A 27,794-nucleotide genomic window follows, 5' to 3' on the forward strand; every position below is an offset into this window, starting at 1 on the left:
TGGTTTGACTTCCCATGGTTTCAGTCACCCATGGAATAAGTACAATAAGATATTTTGAGAGAGAGAAAGAGAGAGAGAGAGAGACAGAGACAGAGACAGAGAGAGAGAGAGAGAGAAGGAAGAGGGAGACCATATTTATGTAACTTTTATTACAGTATATTGTTATAACTATTCTATTTTACTGTTACTGTTAATCTCTTACTGTGACTAATTTATAAATTAAACTTTATCATAGGTATGCATGTATAGAGGAAAACATAGGATATACATATGGGATTCAGTACTATCCACAGTTTCAGGCATCCCTGGGGATCTTGGAACATATTCCCACAGTTAAGGGGGGACTATCATGGTTATATTTACTTTATCAGATGCAGGAAGATGAAAAATGGAAATTTCATATTCCCCCCCTTCGGTAGCTATCATTCCAAGGCTACTTTTAGATAGTTGTTATTTTATTAAAAGAAACCCTCTGCCCTTCAGCTACTAATGTAGTGAGGTTAACCAAGCACTACTAAGAGTACATGTGGGCAGACTCTGAGATATTTAATTGCAACTTCATAATTTTCTACAAAGTCATATTATTGTATTAAGAGGCTAACCAGAGCTCTGGTTTCCAGGTAAATCAAAGAATATATTTGAAAAAAAAAAAGCACTTAGATAACCAAGTGACATGATATAATTTGAGAGTGGGAAAAAACAAAGCTGATGGTGGCCAAGAAACAATGTAAAAAACTCAAAGAAAGACCTCAATAGCAAACAAGGAAAAACCAGTGAATATATTTTATCTTAAAACTAAATTAGCTTTGGAAAATTACATATTCTACCATTTGAGGTATAACCAGAGATTGAGAATTGAAGCAGACTTTGAAACCAAGAAAAGCCAAGTCCTAGAGACAAAATATAAAAATAATAACAGCAAATGATCAATGTGACAAGGTTGTATACTTTTTGTAGGAGAGAAGTGACAGAATTTTACTCTAATGAAGACAGTACACCCAAAGTGTGAGCAATTATTATCTACAGTCATCATCTCAACCTCTTGATTTTGTAATCCACTCTTCAACCCGCTAGCTCCCACCTGTACCACTGCACTGAAACAATGATTCACTGGTATCATCTAGAGTTCCTTCATTGTTCTTTCCCTCCCCTGCCCTACTCCCATTCTGATAACTACCGATTTCCACCCCCTACTTTCCACATCTAGGTCTCCCATCGGAACCTCAACATTAACTCATCAAAAACCAACTCCTCAGCTTCCATCCAAAGCCTGCTCTCCCTACTGCTGTACCTTTCCCAAACAACAGCACCACACCACAAACTACCCAACTGCCAAAGCTATCCGAGACTCCTTCCTCTCTCACACTCCAAAAGTTCACGTAAGTGCTAATAAGCAGCATCAATTTTACCTCCTAGGTGAATCTCAAATGCTCCTTTCCTCTCCTTCTCTACTTCCATGCCTGCAGTTTGCTTAGGCCCTCCACAATTTCTCCATTAAAGCAGTCTCCAAATTGATTCCTCTCTGCCTTCAATCTCAGCCTCCTCCAATCTCTCTGTCCCACTGCCACCAAAATACAAATCTGACCATGCCACTCTCCCACATAGAACCTTTCAACCATTGTCTGTGAGGTTCTTTCAGACTCTGGCCACATCCACATCTTCAGCTGCCATCATTCACCTCCTCCCACTCTCCAACACACATACACACATAACACTGTAACAACATAGCATGACTGTGTTTCCCTGTATATATCATGTGGTTTGGGAATTCCTTTGCATCACATAATTATCTTTAAGTTCAGCCACATTCATCTTTTAATACCCTACTGAGGCTATAATCATTCTGTCAAGCCTTCCTTAACCACCCTTCTATCTACCTTCATATCCCTTTACTCCTTCCTTGCCTTGTACAGACTTTATTACTACACATAAGACATTATCTCGTTACTGCTGACATGAGTATTCCCTCTACCAGATTTTGAGCTCACTGGCAAAGTGAAGTCCTGTCTTATCAGCAAAATGTCAAAGTGTGACACTAAGTCATTTAAATAAACATTAAGAATTAACTAAAACAATGTCTTCACCCATGAGATTTCATCTCACATTTGAAGTATCCCCAAAAGAAACATTTTCGAGAAAAGAAGATGGATGTGCAAATATAAAGAATATAAAATATACAGAGTTCAAACTCAGGTAAATAAAAATCTACACAAGGTGATTTGGAAAGCCAGAAATTCCAAGAAATCTTTCAAATGGATACATAACAACAAAACCAAAAAGGCATTAGCATAATATGGTTTAAAAAATATGCCTCAGGGACAGACACCTGACACTTGAGATGATGTGAAGCAGAATGCAGCAAAGCCTAAAGGAGTTGGAAGTCCTGATTCTCATTTTTCATCAGATATGACTCCAGGAGACCCCATGAGAAACACATGAAACAAACTACTTTCCAAAGCAACTACGTTGCACAATGGCCTGTAAACTTTAAGAAAGGCATAATCCATTCAAAATTTCTTAGACTGTGTTGATCAAAAGAGTTGTTAGTTTTCAGAGATGGAAAGATGTGAGGGATTCATCATCAACTCCCTCCATTTATAACAGAAGAAACTGAGGCTTAGAGAGAAAATTACTTACTCAAGTTCTTAGCACTAGTTAAGCGGAAGATGAGAAATGGAGACAGTGGCTTCCATGTTCTCTGTTTGGTACTCTTTCCACTACCCACTCTACTCTTCCACAGGTGAGTTATGGGCTATTTTGCTTTACAGGCATACCTCAGATACATTATAGGATCAGTTCCAGACCACCACAATAAAGCAAGTATCTCAATAAAGTAGCCACACAAATTTTTTGGTTTCCCCGTGCATGTAAAAGTTGTGTTTACAATACACTGTAGTCTATAAAGTGCGTAACAGCTTCATGTCTAAAAAGCAAAAACAGACATACCTTAATTTAAAAATACTTTACTGCTAAAAAATGCTAACAATCATCTGAACCTTCAGCGAGTTGTAATCTTTTTTGCTAGTGGAGGGTCTTGCCTTCATGTTGATGGCTGCTGACTCATCATAGTGGTGGTTGCTGAAGGCTGAGGTGGCTGTGGCAATTTCTTAAAATAAGATGACAATGAGGCCGGGCATGGTGGCTCACGCCTGTAATCCCAGCACTTTGGGAGGCCGAGGCGGGCAGATCACAAGGTCAGGAGTTCAAGACCAGCCTGGCCAACATGGTGAAACCCCATCTCTACTAAAATACAAAAATTAGCTGAGCGTGGCGGTGAGCACCCGTAATCCCAGCTACTCAGGAGGCTAAGGCAGGAGAATCGCTTGAACCCAGGATGTGGAGCTTGCAGTGAGCGGAGATTGTGCCACTGCACTCCAGCCTGGGCAACAGGGTGAGACTCTTGTCTCAAAAAAAAAAAAAAGACAATGAAGTTTGTGGCTTTGATTGACTCTTCCTTTCATGAAAGATTTATCTGTAGCATGTGATACTGTCTGACAGCATTTTATTCACAATGGAACTTCTTTTAAAATTGGAGTCAATCCTCTCAAACCCTGCCACTGCTTGATCAACTAAGTTTATGTAATGTTCTAAATCCTTTGTTGTCATTTCAATATTGTTCACAGCATTTTCAGGAGTTGATTCCCTCTCAAGATACCACTCTCTTTGCTTATCCATAAGAAGCAACTCCTCATTCGTTGAGGACTGGTCATGAGATTGCAGCAATTCAGTCAAATCTTCAGGCTCCACTTCTCATTCTAGTTCTCTTGCTATTCCCATCACATCTGCAGCTATTCTCTCTATTGAAGTCGAACCTCTCAAGGTCATCCATGAGGGTTGGAATCAATCCCTTCCAAACTCCTGTTAATGCTGATATTTTGACTTCCTCCTGTGAATCACAAATGTTCCAAATGGCATCTAGAATGGTGAATCCTTTTCAGAAGGTTGATTTGTTTTGCCTAGATCCATCAGAGGAATTACTATCTATGGCAGCTACAGCCTTAAGAAATGAATTTCTTAAATAATAAGACTTGAAAATCAGAATTACTCCTTGACCCATGAGCTGAAGATTGGATGGTGTGTCAGCAAGCATGAAAACATTTGGCCGGGTGCGGTGGCTCACGCCTGTAATTCCAGCACTTTGGGAAGCAGGCTGAGGCGGGCGGATCACGAGGTCAGGAAATCGAGACCATCCTGGCTAACATGGTGAAACCCTGTCTCTACTAAAAATACAAAAAATTAGCCGGGTGTGGTGGTAGGCGCCTGTAGTCCCAGCTACTCGGGAGGCTGAGGCAGAAGAATGGTGTGAACCCGGGAGACGGAGCTTGCAGTGAGCGGAGATCGTGCCACTGCACTCCAGCCTGGGCGATAGAACAAGGCTCTGTCTCGAAAAAAAAAAAAGGACAGGACAGGACAGGACAGGACACGACACGACAGGAAAGGAAAGGAAAGGAAAGGAAAGCAAAGGAAAGCAAAGGAAAGGAAAGGAAACAAAACATTCATCTCCTTGTATATCTCCATTAGAGCTCTTGGGTAACCAGGCGGATAGTCAATGAGTAGTAATATTTTGGGGGGAAAAAAATGTTTTTCTGAGCAGTGGGCCTCAACAGTGAATACAGAATATTTGGTAGACCATGCATAAACAGAGGTGTTGCCATCTAGGCTTTGCTGTTCCATTTACAGAGCATAGGCAGGGTGGATTTACGTGGTTGTTAGACACCCTAAGATTTTCAGAATGGTAAATGAGCACTGGCTTCAACTTAAGTCACACCAGCAGCATAAGTTCCTAACAAGAGAGTCAGCCTGGCCCTAGCTTTGGCATTGATTTTTCCTCTGCAGCTGTAAAAGTCACAGATGGCAATATCTTCTAATAGATCGTTGTTTCACCTACATTGAAACTCTGTTGTTTGTATAGCCACCTTCATCAATGTCTCAGCTAAATCTTCTGGAAAACTTGCTGCAGCTTCAGCTTCTACAACAGCACTTGGTGCTTCACCTTGTACTTTTACGTTAGAGAGATGGCTATTTTCCTTAAACCTCATAAGCCAACCAAGCTCTGCTACTGTCCAACTTTTCTTCTGCAGCTTCCTCAACTCTCTTAGCCTTTATACAATTGAAGAGAGCCAAGGCCTTGCTCTGTGTTAGGCTTTGGCGTAAGGAATGTTGTGGCTGGTTTGATGTTTTATCCAGACCACTGAAACTTTCTCAATTATCAGCAACAAGGCTGTTTTACTGTCTTATCATTCATGTGTTCACTGGAGTAGCAATTTTAATTTCCTTCAAGAACTTTACCTTTAAATTCACAACTTGTCTAACTGATGCAAGAGGCCTAGCTTTTGGTCTGTTTCAGCTTTTGGCATGCCTTCCTCACTAAGCTAAACCATTTCTAGCTTTTGATTTAAAATGAGAGACGTGTGACTCTTCCTTTCACTGGAACACTCAAAGGCCATTATAAAGTTATTAATTGGCCTAATTTCAATACTGTTGTGTCTCGGGGAATAGGGAGGCCTGAGAAGAGGGACAGAAGCTGAGAAACAGCCGCTCGGCGGAGCAGTCAGAACACATACAACATTTATCGATTAAGTATGCTGTAGGGGCCCATTTCATAGTGTCCCAAAGCAATTAAAATAGCAGCTTCAAAGATCTCTCATCACAGATCACTATAACAGATACAGCAACAATGCAAAAGTTTGCAATATTGCAAGAATTATCAATCTATGGCACAGAGATATGAAAGGGGCATACGTTGTTGGAAAAAATGGCACCGACAGTTTTGTTCCACACAAGGTTGCCACAAACCTTCAATTTGTTTGAGCGCAGTGACTCACGCCTATAATCACAGCACTTTGGGAGGCCAAGGTGGGTGGATCACGAGGTCAGGAGTTCAAGACCAGCCTGACCAACACAGTAAAACCCCATCTCTACTAAAAATACAAAAATAAGGCAGGTGTGGTGGCGCCTGCCTATAATCCCAGCTACTCAGGAGGCTGAGGCAGGAGAATTGCTTAAACCCGAGAGGTGGAGGTTGCAGTGAGCTGAGATTGCATCACTGCACTCCAGCCTGGGCGACAGAGCGAGACTTCATCTCAAAAAAAAAAAAAAAAAAAAAGCAACCCCCAATATCTGTAAAGGGCAATAAAACGAGGTGTGCATGTGATTTGTTTACACCCATAAGAGTTGCTTTTCTGTCCCAATTCTAGTAGTCTGTAGGTGGTATCCAGACTTCATTTAAATGTTAAAAATGGTTTCCACAACACATAGATTGTTTCTATCTGTTACTCTTTTCTTCCCCTAACAGGAATACCAGTTCTCAAAGTACAAGTCCCATCAAGTTGGATCAAAAGCTAATGCTGATACCATAACATGCCATTATACGTCATTACTCATCCTGGTTTGCAAAACCCATCTACCGCTTCATTAATATTTCATAAAAAACACTACCATTTCCCTCACTAATTCTAGTGAAGTGATTTTGTTTTACAGTAACATGAAAGAGAAATCGGTGGGGACAGTGATTACCCAACAGGCAGGATCGTCTTGGAATTAGAGAACTTAAGAATCACTGTAGCAATGGAATAAAACACATCTCACTGACGGAGTACTTTAAGCACAAAGAGTTAACAGTGGGTTCCACAAACAATTGTAAAATCAAGTATCTAATAAAATCATTGAAATGCAAAAAAAAATTTTATTGAATACTTGCCACATGTTAGAGACTGTTTTAAAACTTTTACAAATATTGTCACTAATCCTCACGAAATCCCCCAAAGGCAGGTATTACACAAATTAGGAAAGTGAGCAGTGCCAAGCTGTATATATACAATGGGCATAGAGGTGGCAAAATAGAAGGGAATGAGAGCACCAAGTGGGACGTGGTTTCAGTTTTCCTTACAGAACAGTAAGCACACATTCTCTGGACTGTATATGCATGTGAGGTGCTGAGTACCCTGATATGCAAACAAAAGCATAAGCATGTTACTTAGGTGGAACATTTACAGAGGGGTTGGGAAAACTATGGCTACCCTCCCACCACCCTATATACCTCTTAGCACCACACAAAAATAGAGGACCCCAAAGTTAAAGTAACTTGCTCACATTGATATAGCAATTATGGCCAGAGCTGGCATTTGAACCCAGGTCTGTAAGGTTCCAAAGCCTTGTCTTTTTCTTTCTTTCTTTCTTTTGAGATGGAGTCTTGCTCTGTTGCCCAGGCTGGAACACAGTGGCATGATCTCAGCTCACTGCAACCTCCACCACCCAGGTTCAAGTGATTCTCCTGCCTCAGCCTCCCATGTAGCTGGGATTACAGGCATGTGCCACCATGCCGGGCTAACTTTTGTATTTTTAGTACAGACAGGGTTTCACCATGTTGGACAGGCTGGTCTCAAACTCCTGGCCTCAAGCGATCCACGCATCTCGGCCTCCCAAAGTGCTAGGCTTACAGGCGTGAGCCACCACACCCAGCGCCTTGTCTCCTTCTACTCTATCATCATATCCCCTTTTCTGTTAATGCTCCAGAGTGTCTAAGTACCATATATAATTAGTAGCTAAGAATTTCAGAAATCACCAAATATGAAAAATAAGTTATACTTCTAAGAAGGCTAAACTACCATCTAGAATTTTCTAATGCGCTAGAATAGCACTTACACTAACAGATTCAATGCCTCCTAAGGTAAAGCTCTAGTGTATTTTAAAACACATACAAATGGGAGTCTCTTTTTTTGCCTGGAGAACAGGGAGGAAAAGAGGGAAAAGAGGGGAGGTCTCCCTTAGGAGACCAAAGCTGGTTTAAGACCAAGCTGGTCCATATGAATCACAGAATTTTTGGATTATGCTAAACACTCAGTTTAAAATCTGGGTATAATCCAATGACATCCAATATCTTAATCATAATTTGAGAGACTGAAATGCCTACATTTTAAGGAGGAATTCATTCATTTAATAAATTTCGGCCGGGCGCGGTGGCTCAAGCCTGTAATCCCAGCACTTTGGGAGGCCGAGACGGGCGGATCACGAGGTCAGGAGATCAAGACCATCCTGGCTAACATGGTGAAACCCCGTCTCTACTAAAATACAAAAAACTAGCTGGGCGAGGTGGCGGGCGCCTGTAGTCCCAGCTACTTGGGAGGCTGAGGCAGGAGAATGGCGTGAACCCGGGGAGGCGGAGCCTGCAGTGAGCCGAGATTGCGCCACTGCACTCCAGTCTGGGCGACAGAGCGAGACTTCGCCTCGAAAAAAAAAAAAAAAAAAAAAGAAAAGAAAAAATAAATTTCAAGAAGACCTGGGCTAGGTAGGAAGTATTAGGGATGCCACAGACATGTGCAGGACACAGTTCCTTCTTGGGAGTGCTTACATCTAATTAGAAAAATCAGATAAATATGTGAAAAGACAAAAAAAAAAAGTAGCAAATGAACAAATTCCCAAAATGGTGAGTTGCCAAGAAGCAGACAAACTGAAGGAAGGAAAAGGCACTGTGTTTTTTCAGGAAACAAAAGTAGCACTTAAAGTCATCCCTTGAAGGGAAAATGAGAATTAGAACTAGAGGTGAGGGAGTGGGGAATACGTGAAAGTCCAGAAACAGGGAAATAAAGAAAGGCTATTTAAATCAAATCAATACCAAATGCTGGTGAGGATGTGGAGCAGCAGAAATTCTCACTCACTGCTGGTAGGAATGCAAAATAGTACCACTACCCTGGAAGACAGTTTGGCAGTTTCTTATAAAACTAAACACACTCATTACCTATAACAAGTAATAAAAGTAAATGCAAAGTAAAAAAAAAACTAAACGTACTCTTACCATACAATAAATACAGCAATCACACTCCTTGGTATTTACCCGAAGGAGCTGAAATCTTATGTTCATTAAAAAACTTGTACACGGATATTTATATTAGCTTTATTCATAATTGCCAAAACTGGGAAGCAACTAAAATGTCCTTCAGTAGGTGAATGGATAAACTATGGTACATTCAACCAATAAAATGTTATTCAACACTAAACTAAATGAGCTATCAAGTCTTGAAAAGACATGAAGGAACCTTTAGTGCATATCACTAAGTAAAAGAAGCCCATCTGAAAAGAGTACATGTTGTGTGATTCCAACTATATGACAGTCTGGAAAAAGCAAAATTATGGAGACAGTAAAAGGATCAGTGGTTGCTAGGGAGTGGAAGGTGGTGGGTGATGAAGAAGTGGAGCACAGAGGATTTTCAGGGCAGTGATGTATGGTATGTAGGGTACTATAATGGTGGATACATATCATTACACATTTGTCTAAACACATAGAATGTCCAACACCAGGAATGAGCCCTAATGTGAACTACGAACTCTGGGTGATAATGATGTGTCAATGTAGGATCATCAATTGTAACAAATGTACCACTCCGGTGGGAGTGGGGGGGAGGTGTTGATAATGGGGGAGGCTGTGCTTGTGTACGGACAGGGGCATATGAGAAATCTCTGTACTTTCCTCTCAATTGTGCTGTGAACCTAAAACTGCTCTTAAAAAATTAAATTTTCAAAAATAAATATACAGATGTCCTCATAGAAAGGCAAACTGATGTGTGTATAAGGACATTCATAGAGTACTGCTTAAATATGGTACATTCACATAATAAATATTATGCAGCTATAAAAAGAATGTGGGAACTTTATATGTACTGAAATACATATTGCTAAGTAAAAAAAGCAAGGTACAGAAAATGTGTAGTGTGCCACCATTTGTGTGCTTACAAAAAATATTTATACATATGTTTGCATATACTTATATATTCATGAACTATCCATAGAAAGATACAGAAGAAAGTCATAACCGATACCTCTGTTGGCTGATGATACAGGTAGGCTAAAACCAGGGACTGTGCTCTGCAGAAGGCAGGTAGACTAGAGAAGATCCTCTGCATCAAATTAAGAGGTTTAGATAGCATGCAAACTCAAGAGCAAGGTTTCTCAACAGTGGCACTTGTGACATTTGGGGCCAGGTAATTCTTTATTGTGGGAGCCACTCTATACATTGTAAAATATTTAGCAGTATCTCTGGCCTCTCCCACTAGATGCTGGTAGTACTCTCCTCCCACATCTAGTTGTGACTACCAAAAATGTCTCTAGACATTGACAAATGTCCCCTGTAAGGCAAACATCACACCTGGTCGAGAAGCACTGCTCAAGAGCCACACGGTCATCTTCAACCTACAAAACATTCTAGTGCTACATTCCTGTAAATTAACAACAAATCCAATACGCATTCAGATATAGATCTGAGGAATATATTAGGCATCGTTTTCAGATGACCTTCATATAACAGTCACAGTTTCTCACGCTGAGATCATTCAAGTCCCTTTGCAAATCTGAACTATCATTTTTAAACATATCTACTCCATCACAAAAGTCTCTTTTCTGCATTGGTTGAATATAAATGATAAGGAACTAAATACAAAAGCCAGGCAGATATTCAGCAGTACACAGAGAGTGTGCCAGATCCTGCAATGGGCTCCTGAATGATGCACCGACCTTAAGGGATCTCTGTGGCTATTTCACCAGTCAGTAGACTAGCCTCCCCACTCTGCAAAGCCCATCCCCAAATAGCATGCACGCTCCAGCGCCAAGATCTTCTGGGATGCCAAGGAAGGCAACTCTCCCACAGAAATCTATCAGAAAAATCACATTTTGCTCAGCTTTTGAAAAACTAAAATAACTGTTCACACAATAAAAACGTAATTACTCACATTATGTTAATAATGTTTTTTCTTATAACTCCTAATGACCACACAAAATCTAAGACACTATTCAAAAGTCATGAAAGGTATCAACCCTGACTTCAAGGAGATTATCAAGAGAAGGGTTAGTCAAGAGAGGCTTAATTTTATTAAGCATAAAGCCATTTCTAATATACCACAATGAATAAGATTAAAAAAAAAAAAAGATATCCAACAGGCTTGAATATTTTTCAAACACGGATCTAAGACTTTTGTTATTTTCCTGTGTCTTTTCTTTTGCCAAAGCCAGAAATCCAATAATACCCTGGCAATCTTGGCTTCGTATGTTGAAGTAATTCATTGCTTCAGCACTGTCGTAGTTGAAAGTTCTGGATTTCGTTCTCATGAAATCATGCTCTTCAAATTCTAGCACTGTGCCGACTACTTTTGCTTAGCTCTCCAAAGGTTGGCTCTCATTTGTGGAATTGACCTCCAATGACCTCACTCTTGCAATATATACACCTGTGAGTCACTATGGAAGATGCTTAAAAGTGTCCGCGGAGAAAAAAAGAAACTCACCATTCTAACTACTTCAGGGTAAGTCTGCTCTGTCAAACAGCCTCTGCTTATTGTAATGTAGTCCACCAGTTCATTAAGAGTGGAGCGCTTGTATTCTTTCATTTTAAGATCAGATAGCGTGTCCATGAAGTCAAAAATGACACAGCACTGCTGAAGTTTCTTTAGGAACAGTTCAGGCTGCTCTGAGGATGGAACGTCTAAGAAAAAAAAAGGAAATGGTGTAAGTCTGTCATCAATTTCCAGGTAACAGGAATTCTCTGTGAAAGTTACTTCAAAGGCAAGCTCAAAAAAAATAAGAATTCACATGACAACAGTGTTCTTTTTCACAGTTACACATGGTTGGAAGGGGATACCATATCTACTACTTCAGTGACCTTGTCTTTGAAAACTACATTGTATCAACAAAATTGACGTATTTTCTATTCCACAACCAAGGAATGACCAAAATCCCAAAAGACTTTACAAGGTTGAAGCAAATTTTAACCAAAACACCCCAATGTCAATACCTTTAAATCTAAAACACTGAAAAGGTCAAACCTTCCCTTATAAGAAAGCTTTCGCTGTTGGTTTAAATTAGTTTTACTAAAAAATTTCAAAGTAGAAATGTCAGTTGATTCATTTTAATTTCATGCTGACATCCTTGGTATTTAAAGCTATTGTTGTGTGTTTATATTTTTTTGTTTTGTTTTGGCTTGATCTGTATGAAGTTTCTTTGTGAAAGAAACCTGAAAATCTACAAAATGAAACAATACCAACTCTCAAAAGAGCACACCAGTAATAGGAAAATAAGAGTAAATGCCACATAAATCTACATTCTCTTTTTACCCATCTTCTTGTACTGTGAGAGAAAACCACTAACATCTTATATTAATATGTTCCCAGAATGGACATCTGCTCTTTTCCCACAAACAGCAGGTCAGACATTTGGCTTGGTGTTGTTTCTAAAAAAATATGTAGAAATTTTAGGTTAGTTGAAATTCCCCAGCCAGAAAGGAGCCTGATCTACAGTTGGACTTCAAATATACCAACTAAGCTGTAGACAGCCTATTCCCTCCTATCTTCTTTCCAATATTTTATCCCCCCAAACCAGAGCTTCCCTGGAAAAGCAATGAAAACTATAACCAGGGTAGGCTCTGCTGCCTTCATCCAAGGTGATTAGCTCATTAATCCTCAGAACATCCTTAGAAAGAAGCAGGTGGCATTATTCTCCATTTTTCACACACACACACAAAATAGAGACAATCACTGAGGTCCCACTATGAATGGGTTACAGAGCTGGGCAAAGTGCCCAGGTCTCTAACCACACTCCCATGTTCCTTTTGTACTAATCAAGAAGGACCTTAACAGTGTGTAGTCACTTGCAATCATCCTCAGTGGCCAGTCTTCTGGTAAATGCTTTACGATGGACTCCTGGCTTGGGCTGCCTGCTCCCTGGGGAGGAGGGCAACAGCATACAACACCCCGCTTAAAGCCACCAGCAGCAGAAAGTGAAGGCCAGCCTCATTTTCCCAGGATCCACCAGGCTCCTCTCTACAACCTTCTACCCCGCCTTACACCCCACAACTCAAATGCCAGCATGGCTACCCGGGACCTCACAGGCAATTCCCGCAAAACACTGCCAGTTAAGTAAACCTAGATGAGAGTAGACAGGACACCTAAATACATAAGCTTTCTCTACCAGACATTAGAGAACAAGAAGCAGTCCATATTTTTGAAGGTATAGCATCACTGCTACTCTCAGCAAAAACCAGCAGTGAATTTAGAAATTATTAACCAGTGAGTTTCCCTTCCCCCATCTCTCCTAGGTCCCCAAAAGCACAATGTATCTTACAGTCATGATATAGGTCTTATCCTATGCCCCCCAACATTTAATCGGTTTTAAAATATTTAGCCTTAGACTTTAAGAACTAAATTCAGTCAGACCCAAACTCTCTAAGTGCTACCTGCTTTAGGCGTTTAAAATAAATAAATAAAAACAAAATAAGGCTGCTTAAGCACAGGACCATCACGGTTAATTACTAAAATTTTTTGAGATCGAAATCAGACCCCAGACCTGGCAACCAAATGGGAATACTGACGCTGCAAAAGAGGCAAGAAAAAGCTTTTGGTTTTTTTTTTTTTTTTGGTTTTTTGAGATGAAGTCTCATTCTGTCACCCAGGCTGCAGTGCAGTGGTTGCTCACTGCAACCTCCGCCTCCAGGGCTCAAGCAATTCTCCTGTCTCAGCCTCCTGAGTAGCTGGGCTTACAGGCGCCCACCACCACACCCAGCTAATTTTGTATTTTAGTAGAGACAGGGTTTTGCCATGTTGGCCAGGCTGGTCTCGAACTCCTGACCTCCGGTGATCTGCCCACCTTGGCCTCCCAAAGTGTTGGGATTACAGGCGTGAGCCACCGCCCTGGCCAAGAAAAAGCTTATTAATGTAGCATTCATTACAGGTCAAAATCTTCAGGGAAATTTTAATTAATTCAATTTTGATATAGTGACTTTAATAAAGTCTAAAAATCAGACTATTTACATGGAGAACTCCTTAACACCACACATATAAATCATAAAAGCATCTATGAATTGTAGCCTTTCCTCCAAAAGTACATCATCATTTAAGCAGTGACAACAACAATTAATATTTGTGGTCACTGCAATAGTACTCAAGAGATTCACATACTTAGCAGTTCAAAAAATTCAGGCAGTTAACACTTAGTCCTGCTTTTTAATGTTAGGCAGTTGAAATTTATCCTTTATTTGTGCAAATTGATATAATATCATAGACAAATGTAAAGCAGGCTATCCACCTGTCCAGCGGAATAAGGATAATAACTCACATTTATTGAATATACTGGGTACATTTATTGGGCACTTTGTCTAAGCACTTATACATATTATATCTCCTTTAATCCCTTCAATGGCCTTCTGCAGTAGGTACCATTTCTAATTTTACAAATGAGTAAACCAAAACACAGATCCAGTGACTTGCCCATAGTTACACAGTTAATAAGCAGTGGAGACAGGATTCAAACCCAAGTGGACTGGCTCCAGAGCCTGGACCCTTCACCACTGTGCAATGCAACACTGAAACACAGTGAAAGACCAGAGTAATACCCTATTCCAGAACACAGCGTGTGTGCAAAGACAGAAGAGGAGGAAGAAAGCAGACAAAATGAACAAATGACTCCCCATTCATAAAGTATCATGCTACACCCCTTCCCTATCTCCCCTCTAGCTCATGCCCCAAGGATTCACACATAGAGCAAAAGCTGTGATTTGTCCTTTATCATAGACTAAATTATTTCTAAAATGACCTACCTTCATTAGATTAAAAAACTTACACAGTCAAGATGAACCAAAAGGGGGTTCTTAAAGAGGAATTCCCTTATGGTAACAATTCAGGAAAGTTTTATACATGTTAAAGGATGACCAGTCCAAACAAGAGGTTCTTCCTGTAATGTCTGGGCCTCAGACTGTCCCACATAGTAAGACTGCTCCCAACCTCCTCCCTCATCTACCTAGTCGCAGGGGAGTGTGAAAAGGTAGAATGGGAGAAGGCAGGACAGGCCAGAGATCAGAGAAGGAACAATCTCTGAGTAGTGCAGAAGGTTTCCACTATATAAGAAAAGTTTAGTGTCTATGTAAGCAGTCCCCGAAGTAGATCCAAATATTCTTTTTAAAGAAACAGTTATTAAAAGGATTGCTTATGAAGCCATAAAGAGAATCTCATAAAAAACAAAAAGATATCATAAAGGCAAGAATTCTGACCACAATACAGTAACACTAGATTTTAACAAGTAAAAGCTACCCACCTCCAAAATCCAAGTCACCTGGAAATCTAAAAACTTCAGAAGTCAAGACTGAAGAAAAAAACAAATTATAATCATCAAGAAATAAATGTGAATTAGGAAAATTAATGGTCATCTTAGAACCCCAAAGCAGACCAGGCAGTGGATGCTTCTGTCATCTATCTTCCAGTGAAAACCTCTGGCCAGCAGAGGCCATCCCTGCTCCCAGGAAAGGGATCCCACAGAAGCACAGCCATAAATAATGAGCAATCAATAAGCGATTATGTAATACTGTGAAGGTCACTGGCACAATGACTCCTCCATCCAAGGTTAGTATGTGTTCAAAAGAGAGAATAATTGATCCCATTATCACAGCTTGATAAGATCTCATAAGGTCAGATTCCACTGCTCTGGAAGAATTCTTAAAATTAAGTTGGTTTCCAGAATATGTTTCTCCACCAAGAAAAGAATGCAATGACCAGCTAAACTGTATTTCTCACTGTACTGTACTTCTCTTTACTTTTTAGCAGTAGTCATTCTCCCCGTATGTCTTTATATCACCGTCTCCCAGTATTCTCCTATCAATTTTCATCAATAAGCAGGGGAAAATGACTACTCCTACCTCCAAGGTGTTCATTACCTCTGAAGAATTTTTAAATTTATGAGTGTGACATGTAATGGGAAAATGGACATAAAATTCAACATAAAGTGAGGATGCAATCTCAGATTAAGACAAAGATTCTTTTTGTATCTAAAGAAGTCAACAGGATCTATATACAGTTTAGCTCTTGCTGAGGGGCAGTCCCCTCACCCTAATCATGATTTAAAGGGAGGGTGGTTTACAATTTGCAGAAGCAGCTCATTCTTCCCTACTAGTCTGCTTCCATCATTCCACCCTATCTAATGTTTGGGGCACAGAATCATGGATCCAATATCACCCCACATTTTCTTCAAGCCTAGCTCATCCAGCACTTTGGAAAGCAAAAAGTAACAAAGGTAGAAGAAATAAAATATGTGCCCAATCTCCTGGGTTTGGTACTCTGGGACTCCAATCAACAAAAGTTGTTAAAAACCAGAACGTTAAATTCACATTTGCAAATATGCCAGCCAAGTAAATAAAGGGGGCCCACATCATTATATCTATTACCCATGATATCATAAAAATAAGGTTAATTGTTTCAAAAAAATAAGTTAATAAAGAAAATGTGGACTGGTAAATTATTTACACATAAACTATTGAAATGCATGTGGAAATAGAGTGAACAAATATTTCTATAAAACGTTCATATGTCTGCATTGGAAGCTAAACTATAACATTACTTGAGCTAATGAACAATATTTATAATATTCAATGAATATCTATAAATTATATTTATATTTCCATTCAAAAGATCTAAAATAAAATTCATCTAAATTAACAATACTTCTTACCTGAAAATGTCCTAAGGTATTAATCACTTAGCCCTTTTACTTCTATTTCTCCAACTTTCACAAAAAAATAACAGGACCAGCACATAATAAGAATAGTAAGTATGGTCTCTGATCCCACAGAACTTTCTCTTAAGGTGTACAAATCCTCATCTATGTATTCTCTGTCCTTCACGTGCAACTCTCCATAAACTTCAACAAAATCACTGAGAATTTTACTTGCATAAGACATATGAGTCTATATTTACAGAAAACTAACAGTGTCTCATAGTTCTAAGGAGATGCTTAATACTAAAACATTATCATAAATAAAACATTATGAAGTAGATTGAGCCACGATAGACTGAAGCTAGGTACACTAAGAAATGTGGTAAAATGCCAAATTGCCTGCCCATGTAGTCTGTCCAAATCATTGCCATCAATTTTACCTCTACCTTTTTGGAGCACGTATTCCAAGAAACCTAAAAATAATCCTATTTTATTAGTAGAATTAAGCTTCCATTATAGGAATTGCTTTTGACACCAGTAAATCACAGATATAACCAACAATATTTACTCAAAACAAGGAGACAACTATAAGCCTTTATAATGAATCAAACAATAAACTTAGACTTCATGTCCTATGAACTGGAGCCAAATATAACATGTTGATTACACAGGATATTTCAATACACATAAGCAAATAAGAAACTAACCCAGAACCAATCTGTAAACTAAAATAAGCATCAAACACTTGACCATTCCAATTACTTTATTATTGTATTCAAAGAAGTGAGTTCAAAGATGTTTGTTGTTGATGATGGTGGTGATGGTGGTGATGGGATATTTCACTGCTAAGCATTTGTATTTTATAAAAGTGACTCTGGTGATTTCAATATGTGGCTCCGGTTAAAAAGCACTGTTTTTAAAGTAAGCACTCTAAAATCCTTCTTTCACTCCCTCCTCCTTTAAATTCTTTCTCTCCATTATTTAAAGCTAGCAGTGAAAACTTTTAGTTTCCAAGCTAAGGAAGGTCCCTGGAAACATTTACAACAGTGAAAGCGTTCTTTCTTGGCCTTGGCTATACTAGGTGAATGTGGAGTTGGCAGCTTTTAGAAATCTTGCCAATCTGTTAGGAAGCTTGAAAAACACTTTGCTGATTATTAGCACACGTATTTTTTAAAGGTTCAAAACATGTGTCATAGAATGACTAGCACAGATATAAGAATGTCAAAAGGATGAAAGGATGAGATCAAGGTGTGGTACTGACTGAAATTTCCAGGTGAAAAGAACAGAAACAATAATAATCATGAACACTTACTACTATAAAGCACTGTACTAAGCTCCTGACACACATTATCCCTTTTAATCCTCAAAATATCTTAGGTGTGGCCACTATTAATATCCCAGTTTTTCAAATGAGAAAACTGATGCCCAGAAAGGCTAAGCCATTTGTCCAACATCACACACTAGGAAGGGCTGCAGCTAGTATCTGAACCCCAGTAGCTTACTGCCCCAGCAGTCTTACTGCAGGGGAGGGAAGGAGCATCCCAATAACGATGATGATAATGGTGATGATCATACTAAATAACAGCAACTAACTCCCATTAGAGCTGTAGATATACTTCCATTGTTATGACTAGTCATTTAAGAGAAGTTGCAATATAAAAGTAAAAAAAAAAAAAAAAAAATTGGTTAGCTTTTCTATTAAATACAAATGTTCACATGTTTTAAAACTTGAAACAGTATAAAATCAGCCTTAAGCTAGTGAACAAGTACACACAGGTAAGTTTAAGTTTTAGATAATAACATATTAATTATTCTTCCCAAATTAGACAATCAACACGTATTTATTATTATTGTGTCATGAAGCTCTCCAGTTTCCCTTTCCCAAAAGCTAACAATACGCTCTCCAATTTATAAATAAAACCCAAAGGTCACCACCACTAGTACAGACTAGTATGGCTTCAAGCAGCAAAATTACATGATTCAGGGCTTTCATGTTATTTTGACACAATGATCTAATCAGAAGAAAAAGAAAATACGCTCACATGCACACATGCACACATGCACACAGTGATAAATGACACAAAGTGATAAATGTACACAATGATAAATGACACAGTGTTTCCAACACTGCATGTTATCCCCCATGCTTTATCTTCTAATGCCAAGGTGGTTACTGAAACTTGTCAACACAGGAAAAAATATTTTAAAACTGATCAACTCCTAATTAGAGGTTTAATTATTTTCCTGCCACCAAACTCACCATAGGACAGATGCCACCAAAGGTTCTGACAAAGTCAATGTCTTTAGTATTAATTCATTTTCTAAGGGCTTATTTCCAGGGCAGTGATGCCAGGAGGAAAAGAACCGAGGCCTTTTGAATATGAGGAACTCCTGGAGCTTGATAGACTTTATTAAAAAAGAGCTACAAGAATTATACAGTATTCTACAGTATGCATGTCAGTGGTTCCCTCTTTTGAGGATGTCCAGGTGGCCGAAGTAAAAAATTACAAAAAAAAAAAAAAGGCATTTTGCTCCATTTTTCTTCAGGTAAAAAAGGCCATTAAAAAACATAGCCACCAAATTTATTTTCACTATAAATTTCATAAAAAAATAAAGCTCCTCTTTATAATAAAACACAAAAAGAAGAAGAAAGAAACAAACCATAGAATAAAAAGGAAAATCCTTCCTTTAAAAAAAAGGAGGGATGGTGCTAGTGGCACGTTGGCTTCCCAAAAATTCCAGCACTTTGGGAGGCCAAGGTGGGAGGATCATTTAAAAGCCAGGTGTTTGAGACTAGCCTAGGCAACGCAGCGAGATCACGTCTCTACAAAATTAAAAAAAAAAAAAAAAAAAAAAAATGCTGGGCTTGGTGGCATATGTCTGTAGTCCCAGGTACTTGGGAGGCTGAGGTGGGAGGATCACTTGATCCCAGGCTGCAGTGAGCCCTAAGTGTGCTACTGTACTCCACCCTAGACAATAGAGTGAGACCTTGTCTCAAAAAGATATAAATAAAAATAAAAAGGAGGGTGGGCAATCATCCCTCATACACAGACACATACACATACACATGTATGTGCACACATACACACACAGAGTTGTATATTCTCTCCCTTGACCTTCCTCTCTCTTCTTATTTTTCACCTTTCCCAGTACAGCCAACAACTTTTCCAAGGGCCTGTATTTGGGGATCTCTGAGCCATATTACTTCTTTGTTCCAACATTTTTCTAGAAACACAGAAAACAGAATTCTAGCTGTAATGACAGTACTGATTTCAACTGTATTTTTTTTTTTTTAGACGGAGTCTCACTCTGTTGCCCAGGCTGGAGTGCAGTGGCGTGATCTTGGCTCACTGCAAGCTCTGCCTCCTGGGTTCAAGCCATTCTCCTGCCTCAGCCTCCTGAGTAGCTGGGACTACAGGCACCAGCCACCATGCCCGGGCAATTTTTTGTATTTTTGGTAGAGGCAGAGTTTCACCGTGTTAACCAGGATGGTCTCGATCCCCTGACCTCGTGATCTGCCCGCCCTGGCCTCCCAAAGTGCTGGGGATTACAGGTGTGAGCAACCACGCCGGGCCTTCAACTGTATTTAGATCATCATAAAAGCTGAGAGGATAAATCATACGTTCTGCAATTGTAAAGGAACAGCAGCCATGTGAGTCCTTAAAACTCTTAACACAAAATTCCCATGAAACTGCACTTACCTCCATTCAAGCACTTGCTACATTATACTGCAACTTTTTTTTTAACCAGCACTACACCTGCCTTGCACGTTTTAATAAACTGTTCGTAGCAGGCGTTTTAGAATATAGTAGGTACGTAATGTTAGTTGAGTAAGTAAATTCTACATATTGCATCTTATTTCCCCATGTTTTCATTTTTAAATTATAAGTTTATTCCTCTAGAAATAAAATTAGACTAAAGAATAAAGGGAAAGGCTTGATATAATGTATTTAATAAAATAAATTATTTCCTAGTATATTAATAATATCAAGTCATGAAATGCAAATTTTAAAACTAAGATGGTTTTATGGCCAGGCACAGTGGCTCATGCCTGTAATCCCAGCACTTTGAGAGGCCGAGGTGGGCAGATCACCTGAGGTCGGGAGTTTGAGACCAGCCTGACCAACATGGAGAAACCCCATCTCTACTAAAATACAAAATTAGCCGGGTGTGGTGGCGCATGCCTGTAATCTCAGCTACTCGGGAGGCTGAGGCAGGAGAATCGCTTGAACCCCGGAGGCGAAGGTTGCGGTGAGCCAAGATGGCGCCATTGCACTCCAGCCTGGACAACAAGAGTGAAACTCCGTCTCAGGGGAAAAAAAAAAAAACTAAGACGGTTTTTTTGTTTTTGTTTTTGTTTTTTGAGGCAGAGTCTCTCCCTGTCACCCAGGCTAGAGGCAATGGCACCATCTCTGCTCACTGCAACCTCCGCCTCCTGGGTTCAAGAGATTCTCCTGCCTCAGTCTCTTGAGTAGCTGAGATTACAGGCATGCGCCACCACACCCGGCTAATTTTTTGTATCTTTTAGTAGACACGGGGTTTAACCACGTTGGCCAGGATGATCCCAAACTCCTGGCCTCGTGATCGCCCACCTTGGCCTCCCAAAGTGCTGGGATTACAGGCAAGATGGTTTTTAATGACCCAATATGTATGACTATAAGAAGGAGTGAAACAAGCCAGCTTATCTGAAAGAACCTAACTAAAAAAAAAAAAAATGCACAGTTCCTCAGTTCCCTGAACTATGTTCCCCTATTAATATCCAGTAAGATAATGTCTCGTTTTTTTAACAATTTATTTAAAACTCGGAATTGACTTTTTAAAATAAACAGAATGGTTTATATTCAAGGATAAGAGAAAAATAGGGGAAAAAATTCAAAATGAAGATGAGTACACAACATTAAGTAGTATAATTTGGAAATGCCCTCTACAGCAAAATAACCTGAAAAATTTGTCATTTATCATTTATAAATGAAAAATGGGAAGGTCTAGTGCAAAGGGCATGGGCTCCTCTATTCATTCACTCACTCTATCATTCACTGATTCGCCAAATATTCATTGAACACCCACCAACAGCCAGGGACTACTGTGATTAATATAACGAAGAGGAGACAAAAGTCCTGAGCTTTACATTCTAGCAGGAAGAGGCAAATAATAGAAACTAAAAATAATAAACATGGTATAACATGTATACTATGGGGAATAATAGTGTGCAGGGCAAGGGGGACTAGACACACTAGGGTTGAAGGGTACAATGTTAAACAGAGTGTTCACCTGGAAGATGACATTTGAGCAAATACTTGAAGGAAGTGGGGTAGTCAGCCGAGGCTGTCTGGGGAAGAGGGTCCAAGGAGGGAAATGGCAAGTGCAAGGTACTCTGGCAGGAAGAAGGCGCATGCTGGTGAATCGGATGATCAGCAAAGAAGTGAATGTGGCTGGAGCTGGAGTGGAAAGTGGGGAAGAAAAGGATAGAAGAAAACACAAGCGGCTGCAGAAGATCATCCTGGGTCTTGTGAGACACGGTAAAGACTTTGGCCTGGAATCTGGTTCTGAATTAGAATCACACTTTTCCTGTTTACTGACAATGGACAAGCCACTTACTTCTTCTCTGAGCATTAGTTTCCTTGCATGTAAAATTAAGAAAACATACTTTGGCTGGGCACGGTGGCTCACGCCTGTAATCCCAGCACTTTGGAAGGCCGAGGTGGGCCGATTACCTGAGGTCAGGAGTGCGAGACCAGCCTGGCCAACACGGTGAAACCCCATCTTTACTAAAAATATAAAAATTAGCCAGGCGTGGTGGCGTGTGCCTGTAGCCCCAACTACTTGGGGGGCTGAGGCAGGAGAATCACTCAAACCCGGGAGGCAGAGGTTGCAGTGAGGTGAAATTGTGCCACTGCACTCCATCCTGGGTGACAGAGACTCTGCCTCAAAAAAAAAAAAAGAAGAAAAAGAAAATGTACTTCACAGGGTTGAGTAAAGATTAAACGAAAAATCACTTCTAGGGTGGAAAGTGCTTTCCACAAAAAAGTCATCATTCATTTGACAAATATTTATCAAGTATCTATAAATACTGTATGGAATCGATTTCCTATTTCATAACTTATTAAAACTATCTTCTGTGCAGAAATACTTATATTTGCTATTTCTGGCACATCTTCAAAATTATTTTTAAACAATTTTTAAAATTTATTCTGAAGGGTTTCTAGAAACATTGAATTTTTGACCGGGCATGGTGGCTCACACCTGTAATCCCAGCACTTCGGAAGGCTGAGGCAGGAGGATCGCTTGAGTCAAAGAGTTCGAGACCAACCTGGGCAACATGGTAAAACTCCATCTCTACCAAAAAAACAAACAAACAAAAAAACAACTAACAAAAGATTAGCCAGGCCTGCAGTCTCAGCTACTTAGGAGGCTGAGGTTGGAGGATGGCTTGAGCCCAGGAGGCAGAAGTTGCAGTGAGGCATGATCACACCACTGCACTCCAGCCTAGGTGACACAATAAGACCCTGATTCAAAAAAAAATTTTTTTAAAGACACATTAATTTTTTGTTAAAATTGTATTCTAGTAATATCAAACTTGAATTAAACAAAGGCCATCTGTTTAGAACTCTCAAATAACCATAACTTGTCTTCTCTTCTGCACTTGTCTTTTAAGACAAGGAGCAAATCATAAAAGCATAATTTGACAAAAAGGAATTATGGAACAAACTTCCAGGATGTGCCTGAGAGTCGTCAGCATCACTGAAGCCCAATTTTCAGTCAGGTTCAGAAGTATGAGAAACAAAAATCTTCAAGAAAAAAGATTATTTTTTATTTATGCCATGCTTATAAGGTAAGGAAATAAGTTAATGGAACTAAAGATTTTCAGCAAGCACATAACATTCAATTGACCTCCCCTCTTCCAAACCCGGGCCAAAAAAAAATAGCAATAAAAGGAGACATTATTTTCAAGCATTTCAAGGATAAAATGGCCTATCTACTTTCCGTTTGTTTTGAAGATTAACGTTAATGCCAATTATTTCAGAATAAAATGAACCTGCAACTATTTTAACAGCCCACTTATCTGTTAATTCATAATTTATAGTTGATCAAAGTCATCATGAAACTTAAAAAAAAGTTATAAAATCCAAAAAAAAAAAAAAACAACAACAACAACAGCAAGAGTTAATCCAATGTTGCAATGCCAGCTTAGAGATGCTATTTTTGAACCTCTGTTGGGAGTTTTAAAGTATAAGAGCTTAAGCTCCTGAGATTGACACAGGACTGAGTACAGTGGAATAGCTTCTAATCCCAAGAGTAATACAGAGTGTACATTTATAATTAAAGTCATAATCTCGGCAGTAAAATCCAGGGATGGCATGTAGTACACAGTCCCCTAATTGTGAAGCTCTCCCATGCTTCATACAAAGGATACTACTTAATTAATATAGTTAAATACAAATGTAAGCCCACATAAAAGAGTTGAGGAAAACCAAAATTCAAATCTGAAATACCATGCCAAGAGACATGAAACCCATTTCAAAGCTTTATTTCCTAGTGTGTATAAAAGCAAAATTATTCAAGCATAAAACAATAAAGATGGAGAAACTTCCAAGTGTGTACTTATGTACGTATGTGTGTATACGTTCATGTACAGTTTTGCGTATATGACTCCAAAATAAAAATTTGGAGAATAGTAATGCAGAGAGTTTAAAAAGGACAGCGAACATGTCTGGGCAGCTTAACACTTTCGGAACAGAAAAGTATTTTAAAACACTATTGGCCAGGCGCAGTGGCTCACGCCTGTAATCCCAGCACTTTGAGAGGCCGAGGCGGGCAGATCACGAGGTTAGGAGATTGAGACCAACCTGGCTAACACGGTGAAGCCCCGTCTCTACTAAAACCACAAAAAATTAGCGGGGCGTGGTGGTGGACGCCTGTAGTCCCAGCTACTCGAGAGGCTGAGACAGGAAAATGGCGTCAACCTGGGAGGTGGAGCTTGCAGTGAGCCGAGATTGGGCCACTGCACTCCAGCCTGGGCAACAGAGCGAGACTCCATCTCAACAAAAAGAAAAAACACTATTTACAACATGTTCCTTCTATGCTTCTGGTTTCTTGGCCACAAAACATCCATCTCCAAGGGTAAGACAGTCACTGAAACCTAAAGATATGCATGCCTACAGTGCAATTCTAAGCACAGCCTTTTTCTGAATCTTGATATAATTCAGCATTCTATGTCTAATATTGCAACCCAGAGTTTAGCTAAACGTGCCACGGGGTAGTACAAACATTTTCTCTTCAGATTATACTGAAAATGACTTTCCCTTTCAGAAAACATATTATATAACTCTATCTTCCACTTAAGGAGCCAGATCACATGTGAGAAATAAGAGTTGGCCTTAATAAGTATAATAAAGTTAAAACTAAGCTCGGCAACTAGGTCCACGATCTCAAACGTCTGTCAGTTACAATTCTGGAAAAACATCACAGAAACGTCTAAGATGTCCAATGAATTCGATTTCTTTCAGCATAATTGGGAACTTGAAAGAAAAATGTAAGCCCATTCTGCATTCCTCCAGATGGTTGAGGTTGTCCTTAGGGTCACACACACCCGGACTTTGAAATCGGGGGACCTGGGTTCTAATCAGGCTCCAGCTGGGCAGTTTTGGGCAGTAGAGTGTGACAGCTAAGAGTTAGAGTTAGACTGCCTGGAGTCCAAGGTCAGCTTTGCCACTTCCTAGCTGGGAAAGCTTAGGTGAGTCTCTGGCCCTTAGTCTCCTCATCTATAAATGAGGGGATAATAACAGCATCTACCCGACAGACTTTACTTAAGAATTAAGTGAGTACATAAAAACAAAAACACATAGAAGAGTATCTGGGACACATTTGGTGGTCAGTAAACTTTGGCTGCTCAATTAATGTTGTTGTTAAAAAGCACCGCTGGAGCTTTAGTATCTTTTACAAAATGAGCCTAGAAACAGTAGCTCTGTCAGTGATAGCTCAAGTGTTTAAGACATAGAATGTTTATTGAATATTTTCCATATTCTAGCCAGTTTTGCTTTTTTGGTTTTTTTTTCAAAAATGAACAATATAAATTGTTGATACATATAGATTTCCCCTCCCTTTTTGGTATGTCTGGTTGTGTAAAGCATATTTGAAGAAAATAATATTGAGCTTGACCTACTAATACCCAGTGAAATAACTTCAAAATAAAGTTGTAACTTGATTAGAGGAAAGGTAAGATGCTGACTCAATAGGTGAAATGAGTCAGCTGTGAGTACATGCATCAGCAACATGTCAAAATACTGAAGGGTGAAGAGAGTTAGCATTTGGATGGAAGAATGAATGACAAACAGAGCATTTGGGACAGAGAAGCAAGAATTTATGAAGACTGCAACAATCTGGATGAGCACTGCCAAAATAAGGACACCACTTGGGTCTCACACATCAAGGCTTCCTCTTATATAATCAGGTTTATGCTAAGTGTGCAAAGGAAATAAGCAAGCAATGTTTGACAGCTTTGTCCTTGGAGTCAACATTTTAAATTAGCATCATACTCACAAATATTAATACTTATACATACTAACTAAAAGTAGTAATAGTAACTTACACTTAAGAGTTCTTTACAACATATTCAAAACAAACAGTATTAACCCCCCCCCCCCACTAAAATAACATAAAATACTAAACCACTTCAAAGTATTTCTAAACCTTTCTTTTCCCCACACACTCTGTTATTTAGAGATCTAAGGTCTTAACTAAAATTTTGCAAACTTTTAATTGCCTCCTAGAAGGGTTCAGACTAAGTCTGGAAGGGATATGATAGGTGATTTCAACCTTCCCACAACACGAATTTGTTTAGAATCTACCAAGTTTAACTCAATCATTCATTCACTCATTCCACAAATATTTACAGAAGACTTTTTACATTCCATGCACTAGTCTAGGCTATAAATATACATTATTAAGCAAAACCAAACTTCATGTTCTTAGCCTTCATGAAGCTTACAGACCAAATGGAGAGAAACCCTAATTAAATGACCATATAGATAAATATAAAAGTTAAAACATTTAACATTACAAAAAAAGGTACAAGAAGATATTATAAGAAGAGCATATATTGTAAAGAATGAAAACAAATGGATCTACTCTCAAAAAAAGTACAGTCCAGGTGGAAGCAAGATTTGCACATATTAATAACAGCAAAAAATACAATTAAAGCATCTAAATCTCATGGACCAAGTTGAGAGACAGAAAAGAAAAAAGCACCTCACAAGGAAATGGATCTCCAGCTTAGGTCCTTCATTATGTCCTCTCATTAAAATCTTACAAAAATCCTGCCTAATACATGTTAATATTCCCATTTTACCTATAAGAGAACCGAGGCTACAATATATTCAGTTTTATTATTCTGGGTCAATGGCTAACGTGTAGAAACAACTTCACTACAAAGAACCAGAAGGAATAATTTTACACCAAAATAAAATACTTCCGCTCCACTTATTTGGACAGATAAATGTGGCAGTAGGATTATAAAGAATAAACAATGATTTTTGTCCTCTTCATCTCCTACCTCCTCACCACCCCTACTTTTTTTGAGACAAGGTCTCACTCTGTCACCCACGCCAGAGTGTAGTGGCATGGTCACAGCACACTGTAGCCTCAACCTCCCTGGCTGAAGCAATCGTCCCACTTCAGCCTCCCAAGTGGCTGAGACTACAGGCATGCACCACCACACCTAGCTAATTTTTGTAGTTTTTGTAAACATGGTGTTTCACTATGTTACCTAGGGTGGTCTTGAACTGCTGGGCTAAAGGGATCCTGCCGCCTGGACCTCCCAAAGTGCTGGGATTACAAGCGTAAGCCTCTGCGTCTGGCCTCCTACCTCCCTACTTATAACCCACTTCCAACTCCCGAGGCACACAGTATTCCACAATCACACTCTGCACTCATAACCTTTCCATACTTTAAAAAAAAAAAAAAACTGACTTGCCCTCTGACAATGTGGTGGTTGATTATCCTGTCTGCTAAAGGGTTAAGGGATTATCTCTAGGAAGAACATATTTATATTATTAAAAAACACTTCATAGTAACAATAACAAAATGGCTTCATTCAATTGCATAATTTTAATAGGAATTTCCAGCATAAAACAAGCAAATTATCTGAAGACTCTACTGACATCTAATCTACTTTCACAGGATCATAAAGACAAGCCTTTATCAATAGATTTTTTTTTTTTTTTTAAAAGTGGCTGAGCACAATGGCTCACACCTATAATCCCAGCACTTTGGGAGGCTGAGGTGGGAAGATCAACACAGAAAGACCCCCATCTCTACAAAAAAAAAAAAAATGAAAG

The 27,794-nt window shown here is 39.3% G+C and overlaps 1 protein-coding gene across 7 annotated transcripts in view; it reads right to left on the reverse strand.

The window, feature by feature from the left end:
* Positions 1-27,794, reverse strand: part of PPP2R5E (protein phosphatase 2 regulatory subunit B'epsilon) — a 184,125-nt gene that overhangs the window by 72,113 nt on the left and 84,218 nt on the right. For all 7 annotated transcript variants that reach the window (XM_017895354.1, XM_017895355.1, XM_017895353.1 and 4 more), the window contains one exon: positions 11,271-11,467. In XM_017895354.1, coding sequence (XP_017750843.1) covers positions 11,271-11,467 — 197 coding nt within the window. The remainder of the gene's footprint in view (positions 1-11,270; positions 11,468-27,794) is intronic.

Source organism: Rhinopithecus bieti, unplaced genomic scaffold, assembly GCF_001698545.2.
Source record: "Rhinopithecus bieti isolate Rb0 unplaced genomic scaffold, ASM169854v2 scaffold_26226, whole genome shotgun sequence".
Taxonomy (NCBI): Eukaryota; Metazoa; Chordata; class Mammalia; order Primates; family Cercopithecidae; genus Rhinopithecus; species Rhinopithecus bieti.